We start from the raw sequence: 13,536 nt of genomic DNA, 5'->3' as shown, positions 1-13,536 counted from the left end.
AAACCAATTCCCCGATGATTGGAAAAAGCGATACTCATTCCCTCACCAAAAATGCCTTTTCCAACAGATTATAAAGACATTAGACCAATAAGTATTCTGCCTGTCATTTCAAAAATCTTAGAACGTCACGTATATAACGAAATAGCTGACTATGCTTATAATTTAAAAATTATTTCTGATTGCCAGTCAGGATTTCGTAAATCTTTTAGTACTATAACAAGTCTTATCAGTATTGTTAATGATATTAGGGTTAAAGAGGATTCAAAGGAAATAACTTGCTTAACTCTTTTAAATCTAAGTAAAGCATTTGATCCATCAGATCACCAAATGCTTTTGGCAAAACTGCACTATTATGGGTTTTTCGGCAAATGCCATACATTTTTTTAGCTCTTATCTTAAAGATCGGTTACATTGTGTCCGAACGGTGAATGATGGTGAATTTAAATTTTCAAGGTTTTTGTCATTTAAAAAAGGGGTGCCTCAGGGTTCCATATTAGGCCCCTTACTTTTCTCTTTATATTTTGCGGACGAATCAGTGCATCGAAAATTCTAAGCTGCACCAATTTGCTGACTACTCAACCAATTTATAATTGTTTTAAAATATCAGACGTTCAGGTGGCACAGAATAAAATTAACGCCGACTTAAATCAGATTGCTTTGTTTGCTGAAAACCATAACCTCAAATTAAATGCTTCAAAGTCATGTGCAATGTTTTTTTCACAAAATAAAAGTCATCTAGATTGCATGGAAAATTTTAAAATTAATATTAATGGCACAGTTATACCAACCGTTGGGGAAAAACGTAATCTGGGGATTATATTCGATTCAAATCCCAGCTTTCCTCCCACATTAAGAACAAAATTAAAATTGCTTACGGTCGTTTAAGAAACTTATATCAATACAAAAATCAGTTACCATCAAACACCAAATATTTGCTTTTGTAAAATTTGGGTATTTTAAAATTAAACTTACGTGAGTATTGACAATGCAATTCATTCAGCGAGCTCCACCATGTATACAGCAAGAGATTGAGAGTACCAAGAAACAAAAATGTTTACGATTTACTGTACTGACCCATCTAATAAAGATTAAGTTTACTCACCGGGGAACCTCGGTCCCCTTGATTCAGTCATGCCAACAACCATCAATATAGTTACTTTATGTTTGCTTATAATTTACATATATATCTTCTTTCTTCAACGACTAGCTAGTGTCCCCTAAAATAGTTAAGGCTACCCCAGACGCTCCACTGCCGCTAAGCAGTAAGCATCTCAACACTCGGAAACTAAGATAACATATACCGAGATCTTAGAATCCAAATGTGTCAATCGAGAAGACAAGTGAGGGCCCTCTATAACTCACAAGACCAACTCGAAGAAACTGCGCGCTCAGAGGGCATCCCTGCCGATTGCTACACAATCGACCACAACCTGGTAATACCTCGCTAAACAGCGACAAACTCTGGTATACCATAAAACTCTAGCCATGGACTTATACAACAACAATATAAAATATTACTCACATGTCGACATGATTAACCTGTGCACAAAACAATCACAACCATTCTAATATCCACCTAGTGGACAAACACCACCACACCTGGTCAACTATGACCACTCTATATACATGGCTCTTTATAAGCCGAAGTGCTAGAACTCACTGACTCTTTTACTTCTTTGGGTCTCTCAATCTCTGCTTATATTATTATTTATGTTTAGGGTATAGATTTTCAAGGATGTACGATAATTCTCGGGCGGTTGAGACACTTATAAATGAATACAGGGTGTTTATAAAATATACCTTTATTAAATATAATAAATTACTTTAGGATATTTTACACTTTGCAATTCGCTTGTACTGTCTTTGGTGGATTATGCAGACATTGCGTATGGCGGTACTCACTAACCGTATCTCTGGCAAGGACGGTGCAAAAACTGCAAAATAGTTGTATGCGTTTTTCCTTTAATATATCGTATAGGGACCACATTACTCCTTATCTAAATTCGCATTTTATATTAAATATGAGAAATAGAAGGAAGTGTCATATGTATAATTTAATTTACAAAATAATTAAATCAGGTCAGCCGCCATATTTAAGAGACTTATTTTTTCACCATGATTATATACATAATGTAAGAAATCCAAACTTGATAAAAATAAAATTCTTTCCTTTAACTAGGTTAAGCTTATCGGGATCTTCCCCTCGGTCTCTTATGAGATCCCCATTTTGTTAAGTATCATCAATTATCGTGATTCTTAGTAACTGAGCAGCTTTCTCTTTTGCCCTGACAAGACTTACAGTCCTCTGGACAAGGTCTTCTTGATACGGCTTGCTGACTACAGATCGACGATCAACCTTTCTTAATTTGGCGGGATTGGAACTAGAGCCTTCTGGACAGTGTCTTCTTATGTGACCTGCTTTGCCACATTTCCGGAACTCCAATTTCCTATTCTGGCCGCTACATCCTTCAATCTCCTCCCTAATAATTTATTTTACCGGTTCCTCAAATTCGTTCTCTCCTGGAACGTGCCGGACACGACTCTGACCCTTGTTCGTGTTACCTTCGAATTCAAGGGCTGGTGTTAATGTATATATATAGCACTTTTGCAGATACTTCCCTATTGCTTTCTGTCAGTTTGAATTCATTGTGTTGGGTGCTATTTTTAGTTTTTTAAGTTTGGCTTTAGTGTGAGCAACCAGCAGGTTATGGTCAGAAGTCAGGAAGTCTTTGCAAGAATTTGAAGCTAACATTTGGCAGCTCAAGCTTCTGGATGGACTTCGCGGTGGTGAAATGTTCCATTCAACCTAAGCTATATACTAGTATATATATACTAGCTTAGGTTGAATGGGACATTTCACCACCGCGACGTCCATCCAGAAGCTTGAGCTGCCAAACGTTCAATGTTAGCTTCAAATTCTCGCAAAGACTTCCTGACTTCTGACCATAACCTCCTGGTTGCTCACACTAAACCCAAACTTAAAAAACTAAAAATAGCACCCAACACAATGAATTCAAACTGACAGAAAGCAATAGGGAAGTATCTGCAAAAGTGCTGAACCACCGTCAGAGAAGTGGCAACTTTGTATATTAAAAATACCAAACACATAAAGGAGCTGTTTTATGATAATAGACCGAATGAATCCCACATTGATGACCAGAATGATATGATAGACCAGTAAATTCTAAAGAGTGAGGTTCTATTTGCAATAAAATCTGCATAATCCAAAAAAGCCACCGCATCAAATCTCTTCCAAATGATCAAAGAGGAAAACGTTGAAATCTTGGTCCAGCTGTTTGATCAAATTTGGTAAGACAGTCAAAATGCGGTGTAGACGACTGGAGACATACCGGAAGATTGGCTGAAATTTGTAGCCATTGCAAATTGAAAACAACAACGAGCAAAAGGATGTCAGTATATATGGGTTAAGAAGCCTTATGCGCCACACCATGAAGGTCTTTCTCAAAATTATTCACGCGAAGATACGATCCAAATGTGAGGCAGATTTGGATGAAACCCAATTTGGACTTAGAAACGCTTTGGGAACTAGAGAGGCCCTGTGCTCGGAAAATACTACTACAAAAACGTTGTGACCAGCGCAAGGACGTTTTCATTTGTTTCGTTAATTACGCGAAGGCCTTCGATAGAGTACAACACAAAAAGCTTATAGACATCTTAACAGAAAGTGGACAGCAGGGACTTTAGAATTATCGAAAATTTATACTGAAGACAGAAAGCACCAGTACGACTAAACGGAAACGTTACAGAAAAAACCTAAATTCTACGAGGCGTCAGACAGAGCTGCATACTGTCACCACTACTTTTTAATATATATTCAGACAAAAACTTTTAACAGAAGGTAACTCAAGAACAAGAAATGGGAGTACAAATCAATGGAGAATATATAAACAGAATAGACAAACCAGAAGACCTACAACATCTACTAAACTGTGTAAACGCAAGACAAAAAATAGGGCTCAACATAAATATCAACTATAGACAAAATTTATAGTCTTCAGTCAACAACCACATCCTGATGCTGAGCTATAGATTGATACGAAAAATAAGTACAGAGTAACCCAGTTTAATTACCTTAGATGCTATATCACCGAACTCTAACTCCAGATATAGAAATAAGGTGTAGAATAATGGCACCCCGAACAACATTCCTAAAAATGAAGCTATTATTCTGCATTTCTGCAACGATAACCTGAACCTAAAATTAAGACAAAGAATGGTAAAATTCTAAATATATGGTCAGTGTTGCTGTACGGGTCAGAGATCTGGTTACACTGTGCTCCATATGCTGAGAAAACCCTGGAGAGCTATGCAGATCAACGAAATGGTCAGTACTAAGTAGGGCCGACGCAACATGGATGCTACTAAATACAGGAGTGCAAGAAATTTTCATATCTTGAACATGACTTCAGAGGAATTGAATTTTAGGATTCATACAGAATCCGAAAATTGATCATGTGGAAAAAGTGCAAGGAATAAGTAAGCAGGCTTTCTGCTGAGGAACATCCGTGAGTGGACTGCATAGAACAATATAATAAGGGGAAAATGGTGGACTGGTATAGGCAGCGTAGATTAACTATTCCGATTGGCGCAGAATCGAGAAAGACTTGCCCAAGTAAAGGGCTATCCATAAACTACGTAGCCCGCTTTTGACCCCCTCCACGTAGCCTATCGGAGCTTTTCCCAGACCCCTCTCCACCGTATAAAGACACGTAGTTTTTTTATGGGAAATGCTGTGGAAAAATTCTTTACTGAAAAAATTATGACAATTATCTCTTAATCCGAACTTGGAATGAAACACAAGCCATTTAAGTAAATCACTTACTATCGGTTCATATAGTTATATTATTTGTTGCATTTTCGCTAGGGAATTTGATAGTTGCGCGGGGCAACTTTTTGCACTAGAATGAAAATATATACAAATAAAACCACGTAACCCAGGCCAAGGTACCCTCCGCCTCCCTATCGTAGCTCCCGTGGTTTTTCGGAGACCCCTCCGCCTATGCAGGCTACGTGATTTATGGGCTGCCCCTCATTGCCAGCGTCAGGAACACCTGATATGGCACTAAAGAAAATTTTATTTCAAGCTTCCACTGAAGATGCTAATATGCTATAATACAGATTATATTAGGGTGTCATTGAGCGGTTTCTCAGGCTCATAGATTTAAGAAGGAAGTCCGGAAATTGCTTGTAGAAGAATATTCTAATAATACCTTTTAATGTATTTAGTTCCTACTGGTATGTTTGATTGTTGTTTTTGCTTTAGGTTTTATCAGCATTTTATTTTATTTTTATTTGTGCGTTTATTTCTTATATATTTTGTTTGTTCTCACCTACTTTTTTTTTAAACAGCTTTATTCACAACATCAAATGTTTAAAATAATTAAGCATATTTTGAATTTGAAAGTACTCCTAAAAATAGTAAAAAAGTTCCTATAAGTATACGGCGGAAAAAGTGTATTAAAGGATTTAGGAGCACTGAAGGAATGAATGATGAGTTTTTTTTGAAATTGTAGGCTTCAAAAACGAGATAAGATTTTGAAAAAAAAAACCCTGCCATAAATTTTGACGTTAAATCAAAATAAAAACGATACTAAAAAATTATTTTGAAAGGGTAGTTTTTGCAAAGGTAGGGGGTTCTTTCGTGAATACATTTTTTTAGGTGATATTTTTTGCAACGTGGATTAATTTTTTTAAAACTACACACTTTGCTACAAAAAAGGTAGTCTTGTTGCATATGGCCCAAAACGACGATTTTCGAGGAAATTGAAGGCAAAGTTTACTCTGATGGGTTGCTAACTGGTTAATCAACGTAAACTTATGAAAGTTATGGCGTTTTAAAAGTAGCCAAGTAGTTATTAAATAATTAATTGAAAAATAAAAACTTCATGATTTTTAAAATATCCTATTGCTTTAAAAAACGAAATAAACCAATTACTAAAATTGCTTATTTAATGCATACTTATTTGATTTATTGAAGGTATGGGGTCTTTATTATTTCGTCACATTATTTATTTTGCATGCACGCAAAAAAAAACAATTCTGGTTCACAAGTATTTTTGTCAGTTTATTGTTGTTGAAGTGAAATTTATGGCAGAGGATTTTTTTTCGAAATTTTGTCTCATTTTTTTAAGCCTACAATTAAAAAAACTGTTTTTTAAATTTATCCTTGCTGCGCCTCTAACTCTAACTCCCTTAATATGCATTTTCCGCCCTATACTTATAGGTTTTTTTACTATTTTTAGGAGTACTATCATTCCTCGATTTTTTTACACCAATTTTCAATGTACCCTGTATCATTATATGATTAGCGAATTTCGTTTAGAGCATTAAAGAAGTGTTTTTTACCACTACAAAATGTATTTCATTTGAACATCAAAGGCTGTAATCCCAATAGAAAAAATATATATTTTCAATATTTACACATCATGTATATCAAAAATCTTGCGTTTTTTCATCTTTACATAGACGTTCTGCGTTAAATTCTATCAATTTTTAAATTTATGCAATAAAAACCTTGTACGATTGTCTAAAAACCTAAACAGATGCATTGTACATATTTGAAAACTTTAATTTGTAATTACAACTATTAATACGAAAATGATTAAATGTCTTTTTCACCAAAATGGGCAATTTAAGTTAACTTAGTAGATAGGCAGTTTGAACTTAATTATTGTTTTTGAGAATCTCCGGGGTCCGCGGACGATGGTTGTAAGGAAAAAAATTATTCAAAAAGTCAGATGATCCGCCAGTCTCAATGCATCTTTAGCTGTATTGGTGCTTACGATTCAATGTTTCTGACAATGTATTTATGCTATACATTGTTACATACCACTATCATTACAGATCTTGTACCTGTATAAAGTTCAAAGAAAACAAACGATAATAACGTCAACATTTCAGGCCTGACTATATTAAAAAAGATAAATTAAATAACATAACATATTATATAAAGGCGTGAATAATAACCGTAAAGGGTAAATTAATACTTTATATACATAAGACTTAAATCAGTTACGAAACTACGAAAAAAACCATTGACAATATCTTAGGTCAATTAATGTATTATAAAACCTCGAAAATGTCTGGAAATTTTGTGTTATTTCTGATCTTTTTTTTAATGACCCTAATGGCTTTTGCTGGACCAAACAATAATCATAATAATCACAGCTAAAATGGACACGCCTACCACAGCAATAATAAGTTTCTTCTTTCTGATTTTATCCTTGTAAGTGCCGGCCTCGTGCAATTGTTGCGCCCCTTGACGTACGTACTGGCTACTGTGCTCCACTGACGCTTCAATTGAATCAATTACTTCACCTTGCTGGTGCACTAGCTGGCCCAGTTCTTTAAAGATCTGGTTCACGTCGTTTATGTCCCTCTGGAATAAAAGAAAATCTTTTTGTTTCTCCAAAAACCTCAAGAGAAGTTCAATAAAACGTTATCAAATACAGAGAGCAAATTGTACCTCAAGTTGCTTAACAGCTTGCTCTTGTTCCTCCAGCTGCCGCAAATTGGCCTCTTCTTGAATTTGAGCTTGTTGGTTAGTAGCGCCACCATCTTGAAGCTCGATTAGTTGCTGTTCCTTTCGCTGCTGGTAACCAGCTGCAAAATATACATGAAAAAATAAGTTTATTTTTGAATATATCCCAACAACACTTACGCAAAAAAGGTTGATCTCCTTGTATCTGTTCTTTTGCTTTTTTGATCTGTTCTTTTTCTTTTTGGAATGTACTTCTTTGAACCTAAAAAGGATAAGCTGTTTAAAAAGTTCACAGGTTTTATTAGCATCATAAGAAGTTGTTTTTTTAGTTTCACATTTAATCTCTTACCTGCTGAAACATATTAACAGTAGTAGTAAATTCGTCGTGTAGCCGCTCGCGTTGCATTTTCCTTTGCCTTTGTTCGGATTGTGAGAACGATGGCGGTATATTTGCAATATCTTTAATGTAGCCATTGGTATCTTTGATTAGTTGCTGGGTATAGTGTTGCAATGAGTGGAGTTGCTTTCTCAGCTCAGGAGAGTCCTGGTGGCTACCAATTTGATTTACCATACGCTCCATAGATGAAACTAAAAACATTTTTTGAAAATGAGTCATTTAATATTATGTGAAAAAGATGATTTGTTTCATTAGAAGATATGCCATAGGGAATCCCAATGCACTAGTTGTTGCTTCAGGTGGACCTCCAGAAGAATACGTTAGAGAATCAACCACCTTATTATACATTGCTGAGCGGTCATTAAAAATTTATAACAATTTGACCAGCATTAATCAAAAGTCCATAACTATACATTGATAACCCCTTACAGAAAATATACTCAAGGGAAACATTACTAGTTTTTGCCTTCCAAACTTCAGATACATTAGCTGAAAGCTTCTACATCTAATGTTATAAAAATGCTTCAAAAATTTGAATACAGGAGAATCCTTTATGACAAACATCTCTTTCAACCTAATTTTTTAACCTTTTAACCCTTTCTTATTTATTTGCTGTACATAACTTAAACAACATTATCAATAATTAATTCATTTGTCATTAGGATAAGAGTAACAAACATTATTATTATCAAAACAGCCTCCACATTTAGACAAAATAAATATTTGAAAATAATGTATCTTAATTGTTTGCAAAGAAAATTAAAATCTAAAAATTAACAAAATATCCAATTAACCAAGAAATGCCTTTTAATGCTGAGTAAATTCACAAAAGTTTGTAGAGTAAACCGAGTATTTTGAATTAAAAAGAAATATTTTTAAACTTAAAAAAACATCTGAGCATATATAGGGTCATTCCTTATATTTTCCTATGCCCCATAACTTTTTTGGATCACCATGTATTAAAAAATGTCAACGTAAAAGTTGTAAGATTTGACATGTAGTTATGCATACAGCTTATTGTGAAAAGAACAAAAGAAACGGCATTTTTTTAAATGGCACATCCTGTATTTTATTTTTTTAATTAATAAGTCTTCTTATTCTTATTTACAAAATATATGTAATATTAACATTTGCTTTAGCCGTTTTTTAAATATTTTAGTTTAAAGTTCATGATCTGATTGCCTGGTTTTCATTATAGACTAGAATAAGATGGCCGAGTCTGCATTATGTTGCAATTGTTTTGTTGCAAGAAACTTAAAATTTACATTTTGAAAATATTTTCAAAGGAAAAAACAAATGGGGGTAGTTAATGAAAACAAAGAATTAAATAATTTGTTATTTTTTCAAACTAATTGTGCAAACAATAAATATACCATAATGCAAACAATAAATAATTTTATATACAATGTCACTTTTAAGAAAATCCTAGTAGGTCTATTGAATCCTAGTAAGTATTTCAATGAGCCAGCCAGCAAAATTCAAGACACTTAAAAAGTATTCTTTTTATATAAAATAATGCCTGTTCAAAGATTGGAAGATGCTCATAGATTTGCTGAAATGGTATTTTGTGCTAAGACAGGATAATTTTATGTTTATGGAAATATTGGGGACTGATCAGTGGACTTCAACTTGAGTGAACAACTGCAGGTGTAATTAATTGAAAACATAATTCTGTGAAATAAAATTTCAGGGTAAGAGTTCCCTCCACATGTGGTGTGGTATCCTACATAATAAAGTTATTGCTTCCATTTTTTTTAGAGATCTTGAACTGGTGAGAGGTATATGGAATTTTTAAATGCGTAAATAACGACTTTCTTGGAGGAGCTTTCAACCTGCCACTATACCAAAATAATATGGCACCAAGATAACAGCTCCATCACACAATGTGATGCCTGTTGTAAATTTTTTAAATAACAGGTATGAAATATGGATAAGTAGGGGAGGAACCATAAACTGGCCACCAAATAGTTCAGAACTTTAAATGCTAGAAACCAGCTTAACCAGGAAAGTTCAAACTTTATTAGTAATGTTAATGTATAAATCAGAAAGGCACTTTCCAAGTTGTATTGATCAAACTAGTGGGCATATTTAGCAATTATGAAATTTCACCATTTTAGTCATAAATTAGTTATTAGTTCATATGTTATAAAGAAAATTGTATTCTAATTATTGCATTAATTTATAAGTATTTTTTATTTGTTTTTTTATATATATAGCTTTTGAAAATAATGATTTTGAAAAACTATACTCTAACCAGTTTCTAAAGTTAAAACACAAACAATGGCTGCCAGTCTTGCAACCAAATCATAAGCTTTAAGACAAAATATTTTAAAAAATGGCTGAACCCAATGTTAATAATGGATATACAAGGTGGTCCTTGGGAACAGGAAGTTTTGATAATGTTATTTTGCAACTATGAATAGTTGGCTGAGGATTGTTCCATTATGATATGTCATTTAGTAACTATGGAGCAGTGGCCCAGTGAGCAACAGGCTTTCATGATCAAATCATACTAGAAAACTAATAATTGTATAATTGCTGTTGCCACCTGGAGACATTTCCATATTGGCCAGCACAGCAGAGTTTCTTCAACTCATGCTATGAAGGAATGGGTCTGTAAATGAAAACACAGGTTCAGCTGTCAATGTTAAACATATGGGACAAAGAAAAACTGTAAGAACATCTATAGCATTAGAGAATCTGTAGAGCACAGTCCAAAACGTTCAACCTGAGAGCGAATCTCAGACATTAAACATATGAAAGACTTCTTTACTTCAAATACACAAAGATCTCAATTTTCACACATAAAAACTTCAAATAGCCCAAGCACTAAAACCATCGTCTACATTTTTGCTGAAACTTTCCTTGAGTGTGTTATTATAATCACAAACACCAACAAACAAAATTGCCATTACTGGAGTTCAGAAAATCACTGGAGCTCCACAAACAACCGTTATACAGCCTGAATGTAACAGTATGGTGTGCAATATCATCCATAAGAATTATTGGGCCCTATTTTTTTGGAGATGAGAATATTATCATTTTGTTACAGTCTATTCCTAGCATTATACCAATATAAAAAAAAATTATTTTTTTCTTACACAATATATATTACCAATTTATTTAATAATAAGCTTTATTTCCAACAGGTTACAAATACCCAGTTACAGGAAAATCAATTAAATATATAAATGTACAAGTACAAATGCATGAACTGTATTAGATCCATGCAACTAAACTATAAAAGAATTGCTATATAATAAAAAAAAGATATGATTTTGAACCTTAAAAATCTTTTTGAGTTCTTTTTTTAATCTCTCCATAACATATGGTCTATTTGTTAGTTTCAGACTTTTGAATTACTCCTAATATGTGTCCTATTAATGTGCAAATGAAACCAGTAATCCATGGTTTGAAGACCACCAAGACCCATAAAAAGCAAAAATACTAAGTCAGGGCTCAATAAGTTGGTGGGGACGACATGTTTCCCAGATATCTATCATAAATGATGAAACTCAAATTGATAAGTAAACCAAAGATTTGAAGAAAGCTACAGTTTGTTGGTGTGTAAATACAAAAACTTTAAAATATATGCCAGTTGGGAATAAGTATAAGCTTATTGAGTATAAGCTTTTGTTGTTAAAGGATGCCAAATTAACATTTTACTTACCATTTTGAGATATTTTCTGAATGCTGGATCCAACAGTCTGGCAAAGTTTTTGAAAATCTTGGTCATTGCTTTGACCATTTCTTGAATTGGTTTCCATTATGATTTGAGTATTACCAGTGATTAATAAGGTATGTATAATAGGCAGATAACTGCTACACCCACTGCCTTAAAAATTGAGTACAAAAATTGTTATTGCACCTGCTTTGTTAATGTTCACTTTACTACATGCAGCGGAAAAAAACAACTGTTTATCGTTGGTATTTATGTCAATTTGGAATATTAATTTAATTACAGATCATTTCTAGATCAATATTTATAAAATAGTTGTGACAAATATTGCCTTTTATCTACTTTAGTATATTTAAGGATAATTACAATAAAGATAAGAGATTTCATATAAAAAAACAAGTTTTTTATCAAAACAAAGGTTTCTCTACCTTCATGTATGATTTATTTTGTTTTGTTACAAGGCAATTTGCCTAAAATTTAACAATAAATTAGCAATTAACAATGAATAAAAATAACTTTGACTGACAGAATCTTGATGGTTTTGACAAGTTGACACATAGATGACAACTCACAAGTAAAACAAAATGGTGACTGACACAAGCGAGCATTTACTTCCGCACATAATCCGACGTTGACAAATTCAGCGTAACCTTATGCCACGAATTTAATAAATATACCTGGGCCACGATCTTAATATACCTGGACTGGTAATGCATATGGCCACGATACCCAAAAATGACTATTGCCTGGTGGCCACCATTTTTATAGTGGCAGTGTCCTTTTGATGTTGGTCACTTTGAAGATTTTTAGTGTTGCCAACAAAAAATATATTAAATTCAAAAGTCAAAAATAGCTTTATTGTTACGTAACATAATCTGTTGTTTTATAACAAGGCATTATATAAAATCTTAAAAATAGTTGACAACATAATCTTTTTTACAAAATCAACTTTTACAAAAATATAAAAAATTTAACAATTCTTACATACATAGAATATAGAACGCTCACAAAGAAAAGGTAGTAAGAAGTCACATCACGCTACGCAAAACTCTTCACTGTCAAAAACTTGTATTTAAAAATTCGTCTAGAGAATAAAATGCTTTAGCAAGTAAAAGTTTCTTTATACAGGGTGTTTCAGAACTATGGGATCAAACTTCTAGGGGTTGTTCAGTGCAACAGTAGAATCCATTTGAGTATAGAAACCCATGTCCGGAAATGTGTCACTACGCCACTACGGCCCTAAGACGCGTTTAAATTTAGAAAAATATTAATTACCTAAAAAGAATCTGATACATTTATTTTTACCTTTTGTATATGATACCATCACAACAATTGTTCAAAATGTCTTCCTCCAACCTTAATACTCCGATTTAAACGCCGCACATGATTTCGGCGGACTACACTAAAAATTTGATCCTCGTTTTGAATGATTTCAAAACGAGTTGAATGATTTCAAATGCTGCATCATCCAATTAAGTCTAGCTCTGATTCTACTGGGGTTTCGTAGACTAAAGACTTTACATGTCCCCACAAGAAAAAATCGAGCGACGTTAAATCGGGTGACCTAGGAGGCCAAGAACCTCTCTCCACTTCTGGCAATCCAATGGTGCCCAAACCGCTGAGCCAAATACTCGCGTACTTGTACAGCAAAGTGAGCTGGCGCTCCATCATGCTGAAACCACATTTGCTGTCTAACGTTTAGTGGAACATTTACAAGGAGTTCTGGGAGAACTTCTTCCAAGAAACGAAGATAAATAGGTCCTAATAACCGTTCCGGTAGAATGTAAGGCCCAATTAAATAATTATCAACAATGCCCGCCCATACGTTGACAGACCAACGACTCTGATGTTTTCTTGGAAAAATTGCATAAGGATTTTCTTCGTCCCAAACATGGCTATTCCTACTATTAAAAATACCGTCTCTTGTGAAAGAGGCTTCATCGGTCCACAAAACATATC

The 13,536-nt window shown here is 33.8% G+C and overlaps 1 protein-coding gene across 1 annotated transcript; it reads right to left on the bottom strand.

The window, feature by feature from the left end:
* Nucleotides 1-6,904: 6,904 nt before the first annotated feature.
* On the bottom strand, nt 6,905-12,121 carry LOC126735511 (syntaxin-7). The gene is made up of 6 exons (XM_050439549.1): nt 12,006-12,121; nt 11,569-11,733; nt 7,851-8,089; nt 7,682-7,763; nt 7,487-7,623; nt 6,905-7,399 (listed from the first exon to the last, which is right to left on the bottom strand). Exons 2-6 carry the CDS (start codon nt 11,663-11,665, stop codon nt 7,145-7,147), a joined length of 810 nt encoding a protein of 269 aa, XP_050295506.1. The 5' UTR covers nt 11,666-11,733; nt 12,006-12,121; the 3' UTR covers nt 6,905-7,144.
* Nucleotides 12,122-13,536: the final 1,415 nt, after the last annotated feature.

This window comes from Anthonomus grandis, chromosome 4 (genome assembly GCF_022605725.1).
Source record: "Anthonomus grandis grandis chromosome 4, icAntGran1.3, whole genome shotgun sequence".
NCBI classification, from domain to species: Eukaryota; Metazoa; Arthropoda; class Insecta; order Coleoptera; family Curculionidae; genus Anthonomus; species Anthonomus grandis.
The sequence above is the reverse complement of the archived record's forward strand: the minus strand, read 5'-3'. Positions and strand labels throughout refer to the sequence as shown.